The sequence below is a fragment of the Trachypithecus francoisi genome, unplaced genomic scaffold (genome assembly GCF_009764315.1).
Source record: "Trachypithecus francoisi isolate TF-2019V2 unplaced genomic scaffold, Tfra_2.0 Lachesis_group1, whole genome shotgun sequence".
Taxonomy (NCBI): domain Eukaryota; kingdom Metazoa; phylum Chordata; class Mammalia; order Primates; family Cercopithecidae; genus Trachypithecus; species Trachypithecus francoisi.
Genome location: NW_022681454.1, coordinates 111,767,649 through 111,791,418, shown reverse-complemented (window position 1 = coordinate 111,791,418; position 23,770 = coordinate 111,767,649). Strand labels below are relative to the sequence as shown.

Genomic DNA, 23,770 nt, shown 5'->3' with positions numbered 1-23,770 from the left:
CTTTTTAAAATTAGTTTGTTAGAGCCACCATAATAAAGCACGAAAACCTGAGTGCCTTAAACAACAGAAATGTATTGTCTCACAGTTCTGGAGGCTAGAAGGTCTAGATCAAAGTGACAACAGGACCATGCTCCCTCTGAAAGTGGTAGGGAAGGATCTGTTCCAGTCCTCTCTTCTGGCTTCTGGTAGTTCCTGGGCTTGTGGCATTCTCCCTGTGTGCTTGTCTGTCACATTCCTCCCTTTTATAAAGACAGCAGTCATATTAGATTAGGGACCTACCCTTCTGCAGCATGACCTCACCTTAACTGATTACACTTGCAACAATCCTATTTCCAAATAAGGTCACATTCTCAGATACTGGGGGTTAGAAAATCAACATGTCAATTTTTTGGGGGGGGAAATAATTCAACCCATAATGGCTGCTTCCAACTTTGTGATTATGTTTTATTCTTTTTATAGATGACAGGCTTGATTTATATTTTGTTTAGAATTTTTAGACCTTATATTCATGAATTGCGTTGTTTGTAATTTATTTTTTTATTGTCTCTTATTAGTTATTACAATCAATATTATGTTAGTCTCATAAAATAAGGTTGACAGCTATTACTCTTGCCATTTATCTGAAAACAGATTGTGTTAGATTGGAATTACATTATTCTTTGAAGTTTTGATGGGATCTTCTGTTGACATCAGTGACTGGAGGTTTCTTTCTGGAAAGATTTTCGACTATTCAAATTCTATTTTTCTTTATTCATTTTTAGGCTTCTCTAAACCTTAAATTTTAATGAAGCAATATTTTATAGGAACTTTGCACATGTAATTCTATTTAAGATTAAAATATTTTAATAAATTCATTAATAATTTTCTTTTTTTAAAGTCTGAAGTAGATATAGTTTTCTTTCTCTTTTTCATTTCCATCAGTTATGTTTGCTTTATCTGGTTTTATCTTCATGTTAGCAGAGGTTTGTCAAATTGATTAGTCATTTTTTAAAAAAAGTTTTTTGCTTTATTTTTCTCTCTATTGTATTTCTTATCTGAATGTGTTCTGCTCATCTTTGTTGTTTCTTTCCTTCTACCATCTTTTTATTGTTTTATTGCTTTTTCTAGCTTTTTAAGATGACTGCTTACATTATTAGCTTATTAATTTTCAGACTTTTTCAGGTACATACTTCTAAAACTCTAAATGTATTTTACTTATGTCTTATTTAGAATTGTTTTTAATTATGTTTCTTAAATTTTGAATACAGGAGCATTTTCTAGTTATTTTGTTATTAGTTGTTGGGTACATGGCATTACAGTCATAGTGCATATGCTCCATGTGATTTTAGCTCTGTAAAATTTATTGAGACTTCCTTTGAGGTTTGGAATGATTTATTTTTGTAAATATTCCCAAATTCTCTACATATTTTACATGAGAATCATAATTTGAATATGTCTTTTAGACCAAATTTGTTAGTCATATTATTTAGGTATTCTTTATTCTTACTGATGTTCTATCCACTTTTATTATAAAATTATTCTTGAGAAATGGTATGAATTCTTACTCTGTGATTGGGAATTCATAAATGTTTTATTGTAGTTCTGACTATTTTTGCTTTGTAAATTTGAGGCCATGATATTGGATGCATACACATTTAAATTTTAATGTATCCCTTGTGAATTGAACTTTCTATCACTACAAAATAATTTCTGTATATCTTTTTCATGATTACTTGCACTCATTATTTTATATTCATTGTAAATAGCATATATTTGGATTTTTAAACTCAGTCTGCAAATTTTTGTTTTTAAAAGATAATTTAGTAATTTACTTTTAACATGACCGAAACAGACCTATTTATTTTGTGTTTTCTACTAGTCTTAAGTGCTGTAGGTTTCTACTAACATTTTTTAATTGAATATTTTTCTCCCATTTTATTTTTTCTCCACTACTAGCTTTGACATTGAAGAATATAGATAGATAGGTATATTCTTCATTAGTTTCACTGGAAACCACAATATACACCCTTAATTTACCAATATGTGAAGTCATCTGATATTATGACCTTTCCAGAAAATACAGCATTTCTAGAACATTTTACTCCATTTATTCCCTTAGTACTTTTATACTATTGTTCTTACTTATTTTAATTATTTGGTTTTGATTATAATCCCTCAAGATTTTATTATTGTCATTTTCTCTACTCAAGTTCATTTAGACTAACTAACATTTTATCATTTTTTAAACTTCACTTATATCCAGCAAGTTGGACATGCTTATTATGTTTGAGAAATTCATGATTATATGAGTTTCCACTTCATTTACAGATATCAGATAATTGTTTTCCAGCCTCCCTCACAGCCAAGTCATGGGCATGCCTACTAAAAGCAGCTATTCTAAAATACTTCTAGCAGATTTTGAATCAGAAGCTAGTGAATGACAGAATACGTGGGTGCAGAAAAAAATCCTTTTAGGTTGGGGGTGTTCACCTACATCCATATTTTAAGGGCACCAGTAGCAGTGGTACTTGAAGAACTCCCAGATCCCAGTATTACCCAGGCTGATGGTGCAATATTTGCTCTATGGCCACTTTTCAAAATGGACTTTTCTGATATTTGTGTGTGTGTACGTGCCCTTAACTATAACATCAGTAGAGTAATGTTACTAAATCTAATTAAGGACTATTTTTTGAATTACATTTAATCATCTTGATGTTTGCATTCCAGTTATATAGTTTGCAACTTATATTATACTGTTATTTAGTACTCGCTTGTGACAAATTCTGTGATAGTTACTGAAGAAGCTTTGTTAGTACCAAAAAATACTTCAACAAATTTTAATGATTTATTTAGGGAAAGCAACTTTGGAAAAGATCTCAAAACATGGGTAAAAATAAAATCTATTACATATACGTGCAATTTACTCAAAATGATTAATTTGAGTATACTTCATTGCAAGTACAACCTCCTAATGATACATTATCTTTCAAATCAGCTGCAAAGCAACTGCATATGAACATGTATTTTTACGAATTCTCACGTAAATGATAAATTATAATGGAACCATATAATGTGACAACTCTAAGATGTAACTATGAGCAGCTGAAGTTGGTATCCAGAAAGCCTAACTGGCAAATAAATCATAATGCCATTCTAAATGGAAATTGTAACCACAATTTTAAGTTATTTCAAATATAGCTCTTATGTTTTTCTTTCTACCTCATAATTGAGAAGAGTAGATGGAGAAATAATCTAAATCATGGTGTACACATTTGTCTTTTGTATATAAGTTGTTCACATTATTCATTTTATGTTGATTTTCGATTCTTAAGAAATAAATGAGGCGGTCGGATCTCGAGGTCAGGAGATTGAGACCATCCTGGCTAACACGGTGAAACTCCGTCTCCACTAAAAATACAAAAAAATAATAAATAAATAAAATTTCTCCGGGCTCGGCGGCGGGCGCCTGTAGTCCCAGCTACTCGGGAGGCTGAGGCAGGAAAATGGCGTGAGCCCGGGAGGCGGAGCTTGCAGTGAGTCAAGATCACGCCACTGCACTCCAGCCCGGGCGACAAAGCAAGACTCCGTTTCAAAAAAGAAAAAAAAAAAAAGAAAAAAGAAAGAAATGATTAATTATTTTAGCAGATTCGAATCTTTAGAAATGTTGTCATTTCTTTCTTTTTTTTTTTTTTTTGAGACGGAGTCTCGCTCTGTCGCCCAGGCTGGAGTGAAGTGGCCAGATCTCCGCTCACTGCAAGCTCCGCCTCCGGGGTTCACGCCATTCTCCTGCCTCAGCCTCCCAAGTAGCTGGGACTACAGGCGCCCGCCACTTCGCCTGGCTAGTTTTTTGTATTTTTTAGTAGAGACGGGGTTTCACCAGGTTAGCCAGGATGGTCTCGATCTCCTGACCTCGTGATCCGCCCGTCTCGGCCTCCCAAAGTGCTGGGATTACAGGCTTGAGCCACCGCGCCCGACCAGAAATGTTGTCATTTCTTATAAATGAAATTATTACACAGGCATGTATGCATAACAGAGAAATATAACATGAAAAAACAATTTTATTTCGCCAAAACAAATGCATATTATTGTATACACTTAAAATAAAATAAATATATACTAGATAAATGGTAATTTGAAACCAATATGTATCAAAATTTGTTTTAGATATATTTGAATTGTAGCTATTGTACCTATCTTCCTTTCAGAAAAAGATTTAGATCTTAAAAGTCACAGAAATTAGCAACATATTAAACAGAGCTGATGTTTTTTTCTTCTTCTTTTGTGCACAACAGTAACAAAAAGATGTATATTGAAAGTCAGAAATAAAACTTCAGAAGCAGGGAACCATACAAGCAATATAAAAATGGCTGTTCATTACAAATGTGAAGAAGAGAATTGATTAAAATGTATTTGGTGTGTAATTGTGGCAAAATTAGTATTCTAACATTGAGTCATTGATCTTTCCCTGATGTCAACAGCATGATGCTCATCCTGAGAGCTCGGTTGACTATACTCCCTGGACTTATCTAGTTAACACTTTCTTTTTTTTTTTTTTTTTTTTTTTTGAGGCGGAGTCTCGCTCTGTCGCCCAGGCTGGAGTGCAGTGGCCGGATCTCAGCTCACTGCAAGCTCCGCCTCCCGGGTTCACGCCATTCTCCCGCCTCAGCCTCCCGAGTAGCTGGGACTACAGGCGCCCGCCACCTCGCCCGGCTACTTTTTTGTATTTTTTTTAGTAGAGACGGGGTTTCACCGTATTAGCCAGGATAGTCTCGATCTCCTGACCTCGTGATCCGCCCGCCTCGGCCTCCCAAAGTGCTGGGATTACAGGCTTGAGCCACCGCGCCCGGCCAACACTTTCTTTAGTTTAGTAACCTGTCAATGGAGAACAGGTGCTGTTGGCCTATTTTTGCAATAAAAGCAAGAGTATATTGCCCTCTAGTGTTGAAAAAGTTAGGAGACCAAAAGAGTGTTCAGAAATACCCATTAAAAAAAGCAAATTTTTTATTTTCTCCTTTCACATAAACGTGAGATTCCAATAGACAGGTTATTATTTCCCAATTATAGAAAAACAAATATCAAATATAATTAATAAATGTGTTTTATGGCCTCTGTTATAAAAATGGTGACTGGATTGAGAATAAATTATTTCATTTTATTATGTTATCTTTTTGTAATTTAATTAGATCCTTTTTCATTTTAGTTTTGGGTATTTTGCAACTTTAGGAAGTATCCATTCTTCATAATACATTATCTTCTCTAATTATGTTGGATTTTTCAAAAATAAAAATTAGGTATAAATATCATTTTTAAAAACCTTTTTAAAGTAAAGAACGTAACTCTGTAGAGTAGGTTATTCTATTGGTAGCGGTACTTTATAGGTCCTTTGTAGCTGGGTTTTGTGCCTAGTAAAAATATGTATTTCCTTCTCTGAAATACAAGAGAAAGGATTAAGTAGTAAAAAAATTCATCAGAAAAAGTCTTCTAAGAAATAACATAAAAAATTAATGATTGAGGTAGAAATGATATATTTATTATTGTATTTAAAAACAATAAGCTGAGACTTTTAAATAATACTGGAATAATAACACTACATGTTACACTTAAACTTGGTGAAGATGGTAGATCAAATTTTGTGTACTTACAAAAAAAATAAAAATATAATTAATATAAATAAATATATAAATTCTGCGGGGACATATACCAATATTAATATAATCCAGATTTCTCCAGACCTACATATCCTGTGACTACAAATGGGGTCTGGTTGATAATAAGTAAACTTAGAGATAATTTGGTGCAATTGATTTTCCAGTTTTCAAAACCTTAGGCTTGATTCTGAGATCATTGTTTCAATAAAATCTATCAAAACATTGTAACATTGAACATCAATTTAACTGAGTTACTCAAGATTGTTACTAATCTACTGTGTGTCTAATTTAGTATTGGGTTATGCTTGAAGGAAAATAAACTAACCAGCTTATTATGAAAAGAGAAGCTTTCTATATAGACTAGGCTATTGAAAATGTACCCACAGTCTTCTGCGGAAGACACATAAACCAGTTGTGTAAAAATGCAAAGGTATTATAAAAAAATAAGGACAACATATTCTTCAGAGATTTAGAGTAAGAAAGACTACCAGGGGCAGACATGAATAGGAAAGACGTTATGCATAAGATTATAGAATTTTATAGTTTGAAGCAAACTTACAGTTATGAAACTCACCCATTTAAAATTTTTTTCCTACATTTTTGTGCTTTTATACAGATAGTACATGATTCTTGAAAAAATGAAATAAGATAGAAAAGTACAAAACAGAGACAATCAATATTTCTTTGAGCATCCTTCCAAATCTTCCCTGGAGTGTATACATGAAAATAGAAATACAACCTTTTTATATCCTTCATCTAGAAAATGAAGAAACTGAAGTTCAGACTCCTTCCATCCTCCACCACCTTTCCCAACAAGTGTCTGGAGAAAAGATCATTTGAGTTGTACCGTGGGGTAGAGAAAGAAGGTGAATATATGCAAGATATAAATATGGTTATTGTTGTTTTGGCATAATTGTTTTGTGCATTAAATAGCAGGAAGTTTACAAAATGCAGAAGATTCAATTCTGAATAAATCACAGTTCCTGCCTTGGTGGAAATCCATGGATAATTACTCAATTAAAATGTCTGTGCTATAGGCTGTACTATGAGAGCATAGTGGAGACACACTTACTAAACTAACTTCTGTAATGCCAGGGGTGACTTTTTTAAGGTAGTTTTATCCAAGCTGAATCTTTCTAAAAATGAATAAGAACTGATTAGACTTAAAGATAAAAGAGATAACCTGGGTCATTCCAGAACTGTAAATGGTTCAACACATAAAGTACAGAAATAACAAGATGAAACATTTTGTAAGAGTAAACTCTCAAAAAGCTTGTCTCTGAAGCTAAAGAGAAAAATTAGGGCAGTTGCTTGGATTGGGGTGGGGGTGGGGGTGGCGTTGAGTGTGACAGAAAATGTTATGAACATGGGCATGAGCTAAACTTGTTAACAAAATGATACCTGGAGTCTCCAACTAAAATAAATACAGAACCCAGAAACTAGGAAAGGTGAAGAAGTGGTAGGGACTGAAGCCATTCAGATATCTAAAGATTTTAATTACAAATGAAACTTGTTTAGATGCTGTTTATGGTCTACAAATGAAACATATTTAGATGCTGTTTATGGTCAGTTACTAACAAAGCATTATACCATTTTTTTTTAAAGTCCCCAGAAAAGAGGTTAAAGTTCTAGAAAATAGGTGGAGGCAAAAAAAAAAAAAAAAAAGATTAACTTTAGAAGAGATATACATTATCTGTGGAATCAGGAGGCAGGTAAGGACAGTGAGAATTTTTCAGTTTGGGAAACATTAGTGGGAGGGAGTCAGTTTGACTCCCTGCATAATATTGAGCCAGTTCAACCTTTGCTTTCTGTTTGCTTTGTAAAGTAGAAGATTGTGTAGCTAGGGAGAGGGGTCACGTGGCTTAGAAAGTTATTGAAATCATCAAAATAGTATAAGTTGGGGAAATAGAAATAAAATAATGATGTATACTTCAAAGATGTCTTAATCACATTTCCCTTTTATTATAACTGTCATAATTCTAAGTGTAAAAATACGGTAAAAATTATATTTTAGACTATAAAAACACATTATACAGAACAATATAGAAAGAAACAAGAATCTGTTAATGTTCATTTTATTTTTAATATTATGGGTTTACAAAATTTATAATACTTTCAAGTATAAAATATGCATAAATTTTGTTAAGAAAAAAAGCAGTTGAGTTTCTGAAACATTTTCACATCATCCTTGCAGATAAGTTACAGAAAAATTGTTTACTTTTGAAGAAAATGGTTAATAATATTACATCTAAGCAGGAAGGCATATCATGATGTTATATTTCCTCAGTCATCTTTTGTAGCTTCCATATAAATTGTTTATATGGAGTGAACAAAAATCAAGACAGGAAATCACAACATTGTTACATAGATTAGCAGATTAATGCCCACACTTTTCACATGAACTCCATTAGCATAAGCTTAAGTCAGTAACTTTAAAACCATCCACTGTCAAGGAAAAATATAAGAAAAGAAAAAAAATTCTAAAGGTGAAAGGGAAATAGGAAAGGGAAGAAACAGAGAACAGATTAAAACAAAATAATTTAGATGTTTTTGCTGACAATAAGAGAAATACTCGAATTCGCAGATGTATCTGGTAAATAGGCTCTTAATAAATGTTAATATATATATTTGCTGAATGGATGTCAGATAAATGCCTTGACTTCTTACATGAAAGAGACAAATAGGAGCAAATTCAGGAATGGACTGAATTTTAGGTAGCCTGTCTGGTTCCAGTTTGATTATAAATGTCCCATTGTTAAAATTACCTCCAAATCTATAAAAATGAGAAAGAGTCACAAATTTATCCCAAAGTCATCCTAAGGTCCTGAGGAAATTGTCTGAATGTCAGAAACTCTGAGGCAGATCTACTCATTCAAAAATTGTCTAATCCTATTTAATTCTGGTCCACATATTCTGGAGATCTGATTATTATTTTAGTAGTATAATGGTAAAATTCAGTGATGAAATCTTAGCTATAAATATAAATAGAAAGTTCCAAGCAGTGATTATCAGACCTCTCAACTTGGCCACAGATAGCATGTCTACTATTCTACCTAAATCTTATATGGCAAAGCAGAACAAATATCCACATAAAAGTTTCCTTATTTGCAAAATCCCCATGTTTTTCTAATAAGCAAGATGAATGCATAGAAATTTGCAGTTGATTTTAATAAATTAGACTCTATATTAAAAAAATCATGTTGTTTCTTTGCTTTAGAAAATAAGAACTAAGAAAATGGTAAATAGGCACTATACATATCTCTGCAGGAAATGGTGATAAAAGAAATCGCCTGACATTTACTCTTCTATTTACTGAGTTGACTTCATAATCTTTTGAAGTATGAATGTAGCTGATAGCTCAGAGCTATGTACCTAATATAATATTATGTTACAATATAATATTATGGTAGTAATGTTATCATTATGTTTGAAATGACACTTTTAAGAGTCTGTACTGGTAAAAATGCACACTTTGGGGACTAAAATAAATTTATATTATGTCACTGAAATCAAGAAAATATGAAGTGTATGAAAGTTAGGTGATAATCAACTGGTTATTTATGGGTATAGAAAAGATCGTTTCTGCAGAATATTATAAACTGGACGTACTACTTCAATTTTGATTAAATATAACAATTACTCATTACTTTGTACCTCTATTTTGAAAATGTTATGATTTATGTAGCAGTGGTTGCTACTGAAAATATTATCATAATATTTTTGGCCTGGAAGCTGAAAGGAATTCCATGGGACCAGCCATATGATATCAACCATTTCATAGTCTCAACTACTATTTCATAAATATTGGATATTTTCTGAAACCACTCAGATTCATAAAAGACTGCATTGATCTTTGGCTAAAACCTTTAAGATATTTATAATTATTTTAACAACAGATTAAATAATTTGCATTAGCTGTGCCCTATTGAGTAGCACTCCTCAAACAGTTTTTACCATCATCCAGAATAAGAAATAATCTTACATTGGTATGCAAATACACACACGCATGCATACAGGGGCACTATAACATAAAGTTTCATAAAGCACTACTTACCTCTGCCATACATGAAGTTTGACAAGATTTCTATTCTAGTCTACTTCATTTTCACTTACATGTTGGTGAAATGTAATTTGAGAAATACTGCATCTCTCTTGAAAGATGAGGTACTAATTCATTCTCACACTACTGTGAAGAAATACCCAAGACTGGGTAATTTATAAAGAAAAGAAGTTTAATTGACTCACAGTTCCACATGGCTGGGGAGGCCCCAGAAAACTTAAAATCGTGGCAGAAGGCATCTCATTACAGGGTGGCAGGAGAGATTGAGTGCTGAGCAAAGGAGGACAATCACCTTATAAAACAATCAGATTTCATGAGAACTCACTCAGTATCATGAGAAGAGCATGGGGATAACCACCCTCAGGATTCAATTACCGTTCACCGGGTCCCTTCTATGACATGTGAGAATTATGAGAACTACAATTCGAGTGAGATTTGGGTGGGAACACAGAGCCAAACCATATTATTATGCCCCCTGCCCCTCCTAAATCTCATGTCCTCACATTTTAAAATACAATCACGCCCTTCCAACAGTCCTCCAAAGCCTTAATTCATTCCAGCATTAACCCAAAAGTCCAAGCCCAAAGTCTCATATGAGACAAGGCAAGTCCCTTCTGCTTATGAGCCTATATAATCAAAAGTAAGTTAGCTACTTCTTAGATAAAATGGGGGTAGAGGCATTGGGTTAATATACCCATTCAAAATGAGAGAATTTGGCCAAAACAAAGGGGCTTCAGGCCCCATGAAATTCTGAAATCCAATAGGGCAGTCATTAAGCTTAAAGTTCCAAAATGATCTCCTTTGGCTCCACGTCTCACATCCAGATCACGCTAATGCAAGAGGTGGGCTGCCATGACCTTGGGGAGCTCCACCTCTGTAGCTTTTCAAGGTACAGCCCCCCTTCTAACTGCTTTCACAGTTAGGATTGAGTGTCTGTGGCTTTTTCAGGTACATGATGCAAGTTGTTGGTGAATTTACCATTCTGGGGTATAGGGGATGGTGGCCCTCTTCTCACTAGGAAGTGCCACAGTGGGGACTTTGGGGGGGTGGGCAGCGACAACCCCACATTTCCCTTCCACATTGTCCTAGGAGAGGTCTTCCATGAAGGCTCTGCCCCTGAATCAAACTTCTGCCTGAACATCCAGACATTTCCATACATCCTCTGAATCATAGTCGGAGATTCAAAAACTTCAATTCTTGATTTCTGTGTGCCAACAAACCCAACACCATATGAAAGCCACAACCCTTGGGGCTTGCACCCTCTGAAGCAACAGTCAGAGCTATATGTTGGCCTCTTTTATCCACAGCTGGAGTAGCCTGAGGCACAGGGCACCAAATCCCAGGCTTCACACAGCAGGGGAGGACTCTGGACCTGGTGGATTAATCGTTATTTTCCTGTGACGGGAGGGGCTGCCATGAAGGTCTCTCATGCCCTGAAGATGTTTTCCCCATTGTCTTGGTGATTAACATTCTGCTCCTTGTAACTTATGCAAATTTCTGCAGCAGGCTTGAATTTCTCCCCAGAAAATGGGTTTTTCTTCTCTACTGCATCATCAGGCTGCAGATTTTCCAAATTTTCATGCTTAGCTTCCTCTTGAATGCTTTGCCACTTAGAAATTTCTTCCACCAGATACCCTAAATCATCTCTCTCAAGTCCAAAGTTCCACAGATCTCTAGGGCAAGGCTCAGTCTCTTTGCTAAAGCATAGCAAGAATCACCTTTATTCCAGTTCCCAACAAGTTCCTCATCAACATCTGAGATCACCTCAGCCTGGACTTCATTGTTAAAATCATTATCAGCATTTTGGTCAAAGCCATTCGTCAAATCTCTAGGAAGTTCCAAACTTTATCTTACTTTCCTGTCTTCTTCTGAGCCTTCCAAACCGTTCCAACCTCTGCCTGTTACCCAGTTCCAGTGTTGCTTCCACATTTTCAGGGTCTTTACAGCAGTACCTCACTCTCTGAGGTACTTGTTTAGTGTATTGGTCCATTCTCACGCTTCTGTGAAAAAATACCTGATATTGGGTTATTTATAAAGAAAAGAGGTTTAATTGACTCACAGCTCCTCATGGCTGGGGTGTCCTCAGGAACCTTACAATCATAGCAGAAGGTACCTCTTCATAGGGTGGCAGGAGAGAATGAGTGCTGAACAAAGCGGGGAAGCTTTTTATAAAAGCATCAGATCTCATGAGAACTCACAATCACAAGAACAGCATGGAGGTGACCACTACGGTGATTCATTTACCTCCCACCAGGTCCCTCCTACATCACATGGGGATTATGGGAACTATAATTCAAGATGAGATTTGGGTGGGGACACAGCCAAACTATTTTATATGGTTACAAATTTTGGAATTCATGCCAAAGAAGCACTGGTGCAGTTAATGTATATGAAAAGTTGTTAAATGTTTATACAATAATTTTTGTGTTTTCTGGTTTGTGTGTGTTTCCAGACAGGGTATCCCTCTGTCACAGTGGTGCAATCATAGCTCACTGCAACCTTGAACTCTTGGGCTCAAGGTAAACCCCCTGCCTCAGCTTCCCAAGCAGCTGGAACTACAGGTTCACACGACCGCACCTGTCTGTTTTTTTTTTTTTTTTTTTCTTTTTTGTGTTGAGATAAGATCTTGCTTTGTTGTCCAGGCTGGTCTCAAACTACTGGACTCAAGCAATCCTTCAGCCTCACAATCCCAAAGTGCTGGAATTACATGTGTGAGCCACAATGCTTGGCCTGTGTAACAGCTTTAATTAAAAATTCTGTTTCATTAATATGAAATATGAGCTAATTCTTTATGATTCCTAAAAGCAAACAAAAAAAACTCATGAAGCATGTAAAAACAAGGTATATAATAAAATGTTTTCCTCACAGGCATCACAAAAAGTCAAGGTCAGTGAAATTATCACAAATTCTTAAATCATTCAAATTTATAACACAGCTGCTTTTAAATCAATTCAATTCACCTCTACAATTTTTCTCCATTCTTAGTAGACATTTTTGACTTTGAATACTGAACTTTTAAAGTTGGAATAAGACTTGCTGATTTGCGGTTAAATTATTTAATGATGCTGACTGCTAAGTTTTTGACTTCACTTAATTTAATCTCTGTTTCTTCTCAACAGTGCAACTGTAGAATCCTAGTGTAATAAATCATTAATAGTTTAATCTTAGCTCTGTTTTTAAACCTTCTAAATTTTAATTTTGTCATTTTAAAAATAGATCCATATAGAGTAAACAGGACGATGAATAAAAAGAATATAGCATAGTTACTAGCAAGTAGTAGCCATTTATTAAATGCTGGTGAACATCATTGCTCTTGTTTTCAATTTCAGCTGAATTTTCATAAGGCTCTTTTTTTTTTTGAGACGGAGTCTAGCTCTGTCGCCCAGGCTGGAGTTCAGTGGCGCGATCTCGGCTCACTGCAAGCTCCGCCTCCCGGGTTTACGCCATTCTCCTGCCTCAGCCTCCCGAGTAGCTGGGACTACAGGCGCCCGCCATCTCGCCCGGCTAGTTTTTTGTATTTTTTTTTGGTAGAGACGGGGTTTCACCGTGTAGACCAGGATGGTCTCGATCTCCTGACCTTGTGATCCACCCGTCTCGGCCTCCCAAAGTGCTGGGATTACAGGCTTGAGCCACCGCGCCCGGCCCATAAGGCTCTTTAGTGATTTGTACAGCTCATCAGATCATCTTCAACAAAGAAACAACCACACCTATATGCAATGTGATTTAGTATCTAGCTTTCTTCTGTATTTCAGTCTTTCCAAAAAGTAGCAATGACTACAGTAGTACCTATAATTGTTTTGTTTACTAACTCCCTTCTCTGCTGCTACCAGAGATTACTAGAAATTTACCATTATTATGTGGCAAATGAACTTTGCAAACTGTATTTTAGAGACTCTCTAAACACATTTTGAAAATGTCAAAAGGCAATCTTATAACAGATATATAAAACAATAATGTTAATATCATCGTATAATATTTTCTAATCTTGAAAGAAAGTAAACGATTCTAGGAGGTATTTATTCCACTACTAACTAGGTGATAAGCCACATTTGGAAGGATAGAAAGTAAAAATAAGAAAACAAAAGTGAGAACAAGAAAGGCAACACCTAAAAAGGCCTCCCTTTTTTACTCATCAAAGCCTGTGCAGGGGTCATGAAGTCCACATTTTGTGACAGGTTGTCATGACAAATAATGAGTAGATCTCTCTTTATAAATTTTTAACAATAGATTTATTAGAACATGGAAAGTCAGATTTAGAAGAATTGGGACCAAAGCCTGTTTAACTTACTTACTTTGGTGGTTAATAAAATAGTTTTTCCACAGATGCAATTTACTCAGTAATCCACATATTTGTCTGTTCTTTCTATAATGATAGGTCAACATCACCATATAAGAGGCAAGTGGGAAAGGAAAGCTCTCAAATGTTTCTATTTGTTGCTAACTTGTCCCAGGGTCTTCCTGAAGAAGATACTAATTAAGGTAAAATAAAAATTTTGGTATATCACCTTAGACTACTTAAAAACAAATGCCACATATTTTTTATACCATTATAGCAGCAGTTCAATGTCTTCGTTATTATCCTGAAGTAATGTTTTAAATTTTGTATGACTCATTTAACACGTGCCTTTTGAAAAATAATCTCAATTGTCTTATTTGACTTACGGTAACAACACAAGATTCTTACGTTGGTTGCTCTCCGTATCTATACTCCTGCATGCCTTTTCCCCCACCGTTTAAGGGTCATACAATAGGTTAGAGATTCAAGCTAATCACAGACTACACTTCTTTGGCATCCCAAACAATGTAATAATACCATTTCTCACTTCAGGTGTGAGACATAAGGAAACATTTATGGTCTATTATGTTTTATGGTCCAGGCTTCCTCATCTCCACTGGCCAGTTTTGCTAGGGAAGGAGAACTGGGAGAATTGAATGGGAAGGATAACTCCTTTAGTTAAAACATCTACAGTGAAAACACATGTGGTAATATCTATCTATCATTCTTCTAACTCTGAACATATTACTGTTAAATAAATGTCACATTTAAATTTTATTTATTCTTTGGGTTGGCAGATTCTTTCCCCATATGTTTTTTTTTTTAATTTATTTTTCACTATTGCATTAGGAGGAGATACTCTAAATATGCAAAACTGACATATTCTCCTTTGTGTATTCAAAAATAAAAATCACATTTTTAATGTGAGAAGAAGTAAAGATTTAACAAAGTGTTAACTTGTCATCCATTTAATTTCTCTCCGAATCTCCTGGTTAAATTTATTCCTAAAATATTAAGCAATCCTCCAAAGCATGTAAGTAGATATCTGCTCTTATCAGGTTATTTAGGGAAGTGGTGTGGATGGGGTGGGTCTGATTTTATGTTTGTTTAAATAGATTTTTAAATTAAAGATGTGAGCTTGGATATATCTAAGAATTGATATAAGATTAATCATCTCCTTTGACAAGTTCCAAATATCTTTCAATTTCATTAGTATTACACACTCACACACACTACACACTATATATATACACACATATATATCTTTTAATTGAGTTTTTATTTTAAAAAATGATATATGAAAATTTTCAAGCATATATAAAAGTAGAGGATATAGTATAATTGCTTTATATATTTCATACCAAACCAAAGTCTTTTTATTTCTGTATTCCATTTCCTTTTAGTAAAATGCAATCCAATTTTGTTAAAGGGAGCTGAGTTTTGAAACAAAGACTTTTGGAAAGCAGATAATTATATTAAAGAATTTCATTTGGCTGGGTGTAGTCGCTCACACCTGTAATTCCAGCATTTTGGGAGGCTGAGGCGGGCGGATCATCTGAGGTCAGGCGTTTGAGATCAGCCTGGCCAACATGGTGAAACCCCGTCTCTACTAAAAATACAAAAATTAGCAGGACTTGAACGTGTGTGCCTGTAATCCCAGCTTCTAGGGAGGCTGAGGCAGGAGAATCACTTGAACTTGGGAAGCGGAGGCTGCAGTGAGCCGAGATCAGGCCACTGCACTCCAGTCTGGGTGACAGATCAAGATTCTATCTCAAGTAAATAAATAAATAAAACAAATAAAATTTGCAAATAGAGTATTAGTAATTCCCCAACAGGTGGGATTCATTTGTTTTTAAAGTCAATGTGAAGTCACTGTGGAGACTTTGCAAACTGGTACAATATGTTTCACAGTGAAAAGCTAAGGTACATTTATACATTTGGAATCTAAACTGTTAAAATATTTAAAATATTTGATGTAAATTTTTAATTTTTTGAAAAAGTTTAAAAGTTATATTCTGACGAAAACAACCATTTCAACATCATGTAGATTTTTAAAATTTAAAATACTAATGAGGTTAATTATTTTAGAACATAGAAATACAAAATGAAAAGTAGTGATATAATATTATAATGTTTAATTATTTAATCTAAAAACTTTTCAGTCGTTAATAACCATTAATCACTCAGATCCCCGGATTAAAAAAAAAATTCATAAAATATCCACAATGTGATAGAACATAACACTCATTAAAAAACATGCTAATTTAATTATGTCTGATATAATATGTCTTATATAATACATATCATAAATATATATATCACACATTGATAACATGAACTATTTTCACCCAAAATAGTTATCCTAGGGAAAGTTTGGCAAACTGGGAAATTGAAAATTATTTAAGTACTCTGACAGTTTAGAGACAAATGAAGTAAGCTTGTATAGAAAGTAATTCATAAAAGTCAGAATCATCTATACAAAGAAAAACATCTAATAATAATGGAAAATTATGTCCATTTGTGATGAAGCAGTTTGGGACTTTTTTTTTTTTTTTTGAGACAGAGTTTCACTCTCGTTGCCCAGACTGGCCAGGCTGGCATGCAGTTGTGAGTTGTGTGATCTCAGCTCACTGCAACCTCCCCCTCCTGGGTTCAAGCATTTCTCCTGTCTTGGCCTCTCAAGTAGCTGACACTACAGGTGTGCGCCACCAAGCCCAGCTAATTTTTGTACTTTTTTAGTAGAGACGGAGTTTCACCATGTTGGCCAGGATGGTACGGATCTCTTGACCTTGTAATCCACCCACCTTGGCCTCCCAAAGTAGCGGGATTACAGGAGTGAGCCACTGCACCTGGCCACGGGAAATTTTTTTTAATGCTGTGTTAGTTCATTCTCAAATGGCTATATAGCTGCAAATGGGTAATTTATAAAGAATAGTTTTAATTGCCTCACAGTTCTGCTTCTCCTTTAAATATCAGTTCTGACTGTAGGTCATTTCTTTGCTTGTGTATCCCAGTATAGATTGTTAGAAGCAGCTACGTCACTTTTTGGGGGGTGGGGTGGTGGTGGAGGGGATGGAGTTTTGCTCTGTCACCCAGGCTGGAGTGCAGTGGCACAATCTCAGCTCACTGCATCTTCTACCTCCTGGGTTCAAGCAAGTCTCTGTCTCAGCCTCCCAAGTAGTTGGGATTACAGGCACCCACCACCACATCTAGCTAATTGTTTTTTGTATTTTTAGTACAGACAGGGTTTCACCATCCCAGCCAGGCTGATCTTGAACTCCTGACCTTGTGATCCACCCACTACTTCTTAAATGCTTTGCTGCTAGAAATTTCTTCCACCAGATACCCTAAATCACCACATTCAAGTTCAAGTTCCACAGATCCACAGGGCAGGGACACAATGTAGTGTAATCGTTTGCTAAGGCATAACAAAAAATGACATTTTCTCTAGCCCCCAATAAGTTCCTCATTTCCATCTGAGACCTCCTCAGCTTGTATTTCGCTGTCCATATCACTATCAACATTTTCCTCACTACCATTTAAAACCAGTCTCTACAAAGTTCCAAACATATCCTCATCTTCCTGTCTTCTGAGCCCACACTGTCTCTTTTGCTCCTGCTTCCACTATGTGAGACACCTGGCTCCCTCTTGCCTTCTACTATGATTGGAAGCTTCAAGCAGAAGCTGCTATGCTACCTGTACAGCCTGCAGAACCATGAGCCAATTAAACATTTTTTCTTTATAAATTTTCCAGTCTCAGGTGTTTCTTTAGAGCAATGCAAGAACAAAGTAATACAAATGCATTCTACATTCATTTTTTTTTTTTTTGAACTAAAGGAAGTGATAGAGAAATAGAATATCTGATTCTTGGATAAAAATTGACAATGGGTAAGAGTTTTAATTCTTATTACAGGAGCAGGCAAAATTAGGAAATATGCTTTGAGACTAACATGCCAATGTTCTTTTCCCCTAAGCTTTCTGTCCTCTGTTTCATTAGCGAGATCTGAGAATGCCTGCTTCTGCATGAAGAAGAGCAATCCTATGTATCTGGGCTGTAATGCTGAAGAGGGTCAAGTGGCTGCCTGTCAGTCCGGATAAAGGATATATTATTAAAGAGAAAAACTTGTAACTGCTCTAAACTTGAGACAGATTTATTCAGTCAGCTGGGAATTCCAGAGACTCAAGCAGATACCCAAGAGCATGTTTAATTGCTCTAAGTCCCTGATTCCTGATTTCCTAATTTTATATGTATATAATGGTTATCAGTTTTGTAGAACAGTTTTGTGGTAACTGACATTCTTTGTTAAGGCTTACTTTCCTACTTCTTTTCTTTTTTGGTGTGATTAGTTAGAAAATGATCTCGCCGGGCGCGGTGGCTCAAGCCTGTAATCCCAGCACTTTGGGAGGCCGAGACGGGCGGATCACGAGGTCAGGAGATCGAGACCATCCTGGCTAACACGGTGAAACCCCGTCTCTACTAAAAAATACAAAAAACTAGCCGGGCGAGGTGGCGGGCGCCTGTAGTCCCAGCTACTCGGGAGGCTGAGGCAGGAGAATGGCGTAAACCCGGGAGGCGGAGCTTGCAGTGAGCTGAGATCCGGCCACTGCACTCCAGCCCGGGCAACAGAGCGAGACTCCGTCTCAAAAAAAAAAAAAAAAAAAAAAAGAAAATGATCTCAATACATAGTCCTATATACATATGGATGTTTAGGCAAAAATAAAATTGGATTCTGTGTTTTGGAGGTTATCAAAAAATCTACTATACTCTGGGTAGTTAAGTCGACTGTAAACATCAGGTTATTAATATTTTATCATATTAAAACACTAAAATTATCATTGCTTTATATGTTTCTTGAGCATCAGCATTTATATACAAATACATATTTTTATTTCTATTTTTGTCTTAGTTATTACGTTTCTCCTCTCTTTCAGATTATGCTTAGAGGATTCTGCAGCAATTCTTGATATTGGACATATTCAAAATCTCCTCAACTTATGTCCTCCCCGTCTATTGCCTTCCAGCTTTAACTCAGTTGTGCTCCCTTCAAACATTTTACATGATTTGCAATGGTTACATGAACTCTAGGGAAGTCATATTTGCAGCATCTCATACTTTATTCACTATGGCACTTTAGGAAAAGAAATTGGGGAAAAGCTTCCAAAACATTATCTTAAAAAATGAATCTTGTTGTGAAACTTCGGAGAAGTTTTCGAACATTGATTGTTCTCTTAGCTACCTTTTGCTTGGTGAGCATTGTCATTTCTGCCTATTTTCTCTACTCTGGCTACAAACAGGAAATGACAGTTATTGAAACCACTGCAGAAGCAGAATGCGCTGACATCAAAATTCTACCATATCGGTCAATGGAGCTGAAAACAGTTAAACCTATTGATACATCCAAAACTGACCCTACTGTCCTTCTCTTTGTGGAGAGCCAATACTCTCAACTCGGTCAAGATATCATAGCTATTTTGGAGTCCAGCCGATTTCAGTACCACATGGTCATTGCCCCTGGAAAGGGAGATATACCTCCTCTTACAGATAATGGCAAAGGGAAATATACTTTAGTTATTTATGAAAATATTCTGAAGTATGTCAGCATGGACTCATGGAATCGAGAGCTTTTAGAAAAATACTGTGTGGAATACAGTGTTAGTATAATCGGTTTTCATAAAGCCAATGAAAACAGCTTACCAAGTACACAATTAAAAGGCTTTCCATTAAACCTTTTCAATAATCTAGCTCTAAAGGACTGTTTTGTTAACCCTCAATCTCCTTTGCTGCATATTACCAAAGCCCCCAAGGTTGAGAAAGGCCCTCTTCCTGGGGAAGACTGGACTATTTTCCAATATAATCATTCAACCTATCAGCCTGTACTTTTAACTGAATTACAGACAGAAAAATCCCTTTCATCCTTGTCTAGCAAAAAACTCTTTGCAACGGTGATTCAGGATCTGGGGCTTCATGATGGAATTCAGCGAGTACTTTTTGGCAACAACTTGAACTTTTGGCTGCACAAGCTCATCTTCATAGATGCCATATCCTTCTTGTCAGGGAAGAGGCTGACATTGTCCTTGGACAGGTACATCCTTGTGGACATTGATGATATATTTGTTGGGAAAGAGGGAACAAGGATGAATGTCAAAGATGTGAAGGTAAGCATATGTATAAATAACATCAAAATTTGTGTTTCACAATGTGGTACTGGTAAAATATTCCAAATATGATAGATTACTAATCACTAAAGTTTTAAGATGCAGTAGAGTTGAAATAAAATAGCCATTTAGAAAAATCTTGAACCAAGACTTAACCATTCTTTACACACACATACAACACACACTAGAAGCTTCAGAATGAGATAGAGCTAAAATACCCCAAAGAGTTAGTGAAATTAATCTCATTGTCTCGTTTTTCTTTCTTTCTTCTTTTCTTTTTCTTTCTTTCTTTCTTTTTTTTTTTTTTTTTTGTTTTTTTTTTAGAACAGAGTCTTGCTCTGTCATCTAGGCTGGAGTACAGTGGTGTGATCTTGGTTCGCTGCAACCTCCACCTCCTGGGTTCTAGCAATTCTCTGCCTCAGCCTCCTGAGTAGCTGGGATTACAGGTGCCTGCCACAGGTCTGGCTAATTTTTGCATTTTAAGTAGAGATGGGGTTTCACCACCTTGGCCAGGCTGGTCTTAAACTCCTGACCTTGTGATCCACCTGCCTCAACCTCCCAAAGTGCTGTAATTACAGGCATGAGCCACTGTGCCTGGCCTCCTTGCCTCTTCTTAAGTCTTTCCCATCCCACTTAGAACCACTTATAACAGCCTCCCTTATTGTAGCGCATGCTGCAGTTTGTAACAGTGAGACTAAGATAGCCATGTAACTCTATTTCTGGATTATTTACCCTGCCAAATCCTGCCAAACTTGGGTTTGAAAATTGTGGTGTAAATAGAATAATGGAGAAATAGCACAAGACCTTTCTACAATCTCAACCAAGCGTAATATTTGCTCATATGAAATGTTCAGATATCTGAAAATACAGATATTAGCAAAAACAAATCATTTTATAGGGAATGTGGCATTGGGTTGGCCTCAGGTAGTTTTCATTATTATACCTATATTATTTATTTATTGCATTTTTTGGGAAAACACAGCAATGTTACTGATAGCACTTCTAGGTTTTGATCAATTGAGACTGAATAACAGATTCAGCCTGGGATTGCTACTAAATAAAAATAAATCCACTATGCTACACAAGATTAGGTGCACAATTCTGAAGATAATCATCTTTTAAACAATCTTGATGCAGTCTCTCACCTGATCTTTTACTTGTGACTATCTCATCCTATGTATAGCTAAATTTATTTTGTGTGTAAATAATTTTAGCAAAACACATAAACAAAAATTAAGGTGTTATTGACTTTTTGGGATCTTCTGTTAAAGTGTTTATCTTTCAAAGATAAAATTTGGATACTTCTTCAAAATAACAGGACATTTTTTTCATCATAAGACCTGATGGCCACTGTAAAGCAAAATGATTGAAAGTAGTAGAATAAGTTAACTTTTTAAAAACCTTCAAAGTTTATGTGAACCAATGAACTCTGTTTTTCATAAGTTCCTATGAAGCGCTGCTTGACTGTGACCCAAATATTTTATTTCGAGACTGTTAAGAAAAGATAAAGTGACGACAATTGAGTTCCATCCAGATTTTTCTCATTTTTCTTTTACATTTTGAGTATGTGTTATTCTCTTTAATTAGTATAAATGATAGTTTTCTTTTAATTTTGAAATCATAGGCTTAACAAGAGGCCAGTTACTTCAAAAGGTTCTCTGAGTGGTTGGTTCCTTTCTTCACACCCTAAAAATATAGCATTTCCAAGTTTCAGGCTAAAGAACAATATGAATTAAAAAGTTCTTTGTAAGTCTAAATGAATTTAACTAGCTCAAATTCAACTATTTCACTTTTTTCTCAGATAGAAAAACAAATTGTTACTCACTGCTGCTCAAAATAATATTCAAAAGTTGCTGATGGCTATCTCAACTGACATAACCCCAAACAATAAAATAATATTGAAATTTAACAAAGGCTTGAGCGGTGTCACATATGGAGAGAGAATCAGAAAGGCTATGTGTGTGTGTATATATTTATTAGTGTGTGTTCCTATGGATAGAATTATATCCTATATATGAAGTAATGTATAATATTTATTGATGTACACATATTAACTGAACTGTGTTTTTGAAGAAAATACTCTTTACTGCCTCTTTTGTTGTTATTTCTGGTTCTCCCTCAGAATTATTTTTATTTTTACTTTTTTATTGGCAAAAACAATATATATTTTTCATGTACAACATGATGTTTTGAAATATGTGTAAATCATGAAATACAGCAAAATGACATAGGAATTAATTATCCCAGATACTTATCATTTTTTGGTGAAAACACTTAAAATCTACTCTTTTAGTAATTTTCAAGAATATGATACATTGTTACTACTAGAACCTACTATAGGTTTCTTCAACTTATTCTTCCAATCAACATGAAATTTTGTGTATTTTAGCCAAAATCTCTCCAACTTCCTCACTCTCAACCTCTGGGAACTACCATTTTACTCTCTGCTTCTTTGAGTTTAATTTTTTTAGACTCCATAAAAAGGTGAGATTATGTATTTATTTTGCTCTGCCTTGCTTATTTCAATTAACATAATGTCCTCTAGGTCATCCATGTTGTCACAAATTACAGGATTTTCTTCTTTTTAAAGTCTGATAATATTTCATTGTGTGTATGTATCCCATTTTCTTTACTCATGTATCCACTGATAGACACGCAGGCTGATTCTATATAGTAAATATTGTAAATAATGCTTAAATGGGCAAGGAAGTACAGATATCTCCTTGATAAGTTGAATTCATTTCCTTTGGATATATACTCAGTAGTAGAATTGCTAGATCTTATGGTAGTTCCATTTTTAATTTTTTGAAGAATCTGCATGTTGTTTTCCATAGTGGCTATACTAATTATATTTCCACCTGTGTATATGAGGGTTCCCCCTTCTCCACATCCCTGCCAACACTTGTTACTATTTGTCCTTTTCATAACAGCCATTCCAACAGGTATGACGTGATATCTCATTATGGTTTTGACATGCATTTCCCTGATGATTAGCGATGTTGAGTATTTTTATAAGCCTATTGGTCATTTATGTTTTCTTTTGATAAATGTTTATTCAGGCCTTTTGCTCATTTTTTAGGTGAGTTATTTGTTTTCTTACTATTGAGTTACTTGAATTTGATATGTTCTTTAGCTATTACCTCTTATCAGATGTATAGTTTGCAATTTTTTCTCCCATTTCCTATGTTGTCTCTTCACTCTGTTGCTTCCATTGCTGTATAGAAGCTTTTTTGTTTGATGTAATTCCATTTCTTTATTTTTACTTTTGTTGTTTGTGCTTTTGGGGTCATATCTAAAAAAATCTTGCCCAGACCAATGTCATAGAGGTTTCCTCTATGGTTTCTTTTAGTCATTTTATGGATTTAGGTCCTACAATTAAGTCTTTCATCTATTTTAAGTTGATTTTTGAATATAGTGTGAGATGAAGCTCTAATTTCATTCTTCTGTATATAGATATCCGGTTTTCTTAACACTATTTATTGAAGAGACTGCCCTTTCCCTATTATCTGTTCTTAGAAACTTTGCTGAAAATCTATTGACTGTAAATGCAAGAATTTATTTCTGTGCTCACCTTTTTATTCCATTGGACTGTGTGTCTGTTTTTATGCTAGTATCATGCTGTTGTGATTACTATAGCTTTGTAGTATATAT

At 35.2% G+C, this 23,770-nt stretch overlaps 1 protein-coding gene across 3 annotated transcripts in view; it reads left to right on the top strand.

The window, feature by feature from the left end:
• Positions 1 to 23,770, top strand: part of LOC117085819 (bifunctional heparan sulfate N-deacetylase/N-sulfotransferase 4) — a 298,275-nt gene that overhangs the window by 18,818 nt on the left and 255,687 nt on the right. For 2 of the 3 annotated variants that reach the window (XM_033215105.1, XM_033215106.1), the window contains exon 1: positions 19,142 to 20,119. In XM_033215105.1, the coding sequence (XP_033070996.1) occupies positions 19,142 to 20,119 (978 nt within the window). Of the gene's footprint in view, positions 1 to 18,895; positions 20,120 to 23,770 lie in introns of those variants that run through there. The other variant, XM_033215104.1, reaches the window with a different exon arrangement.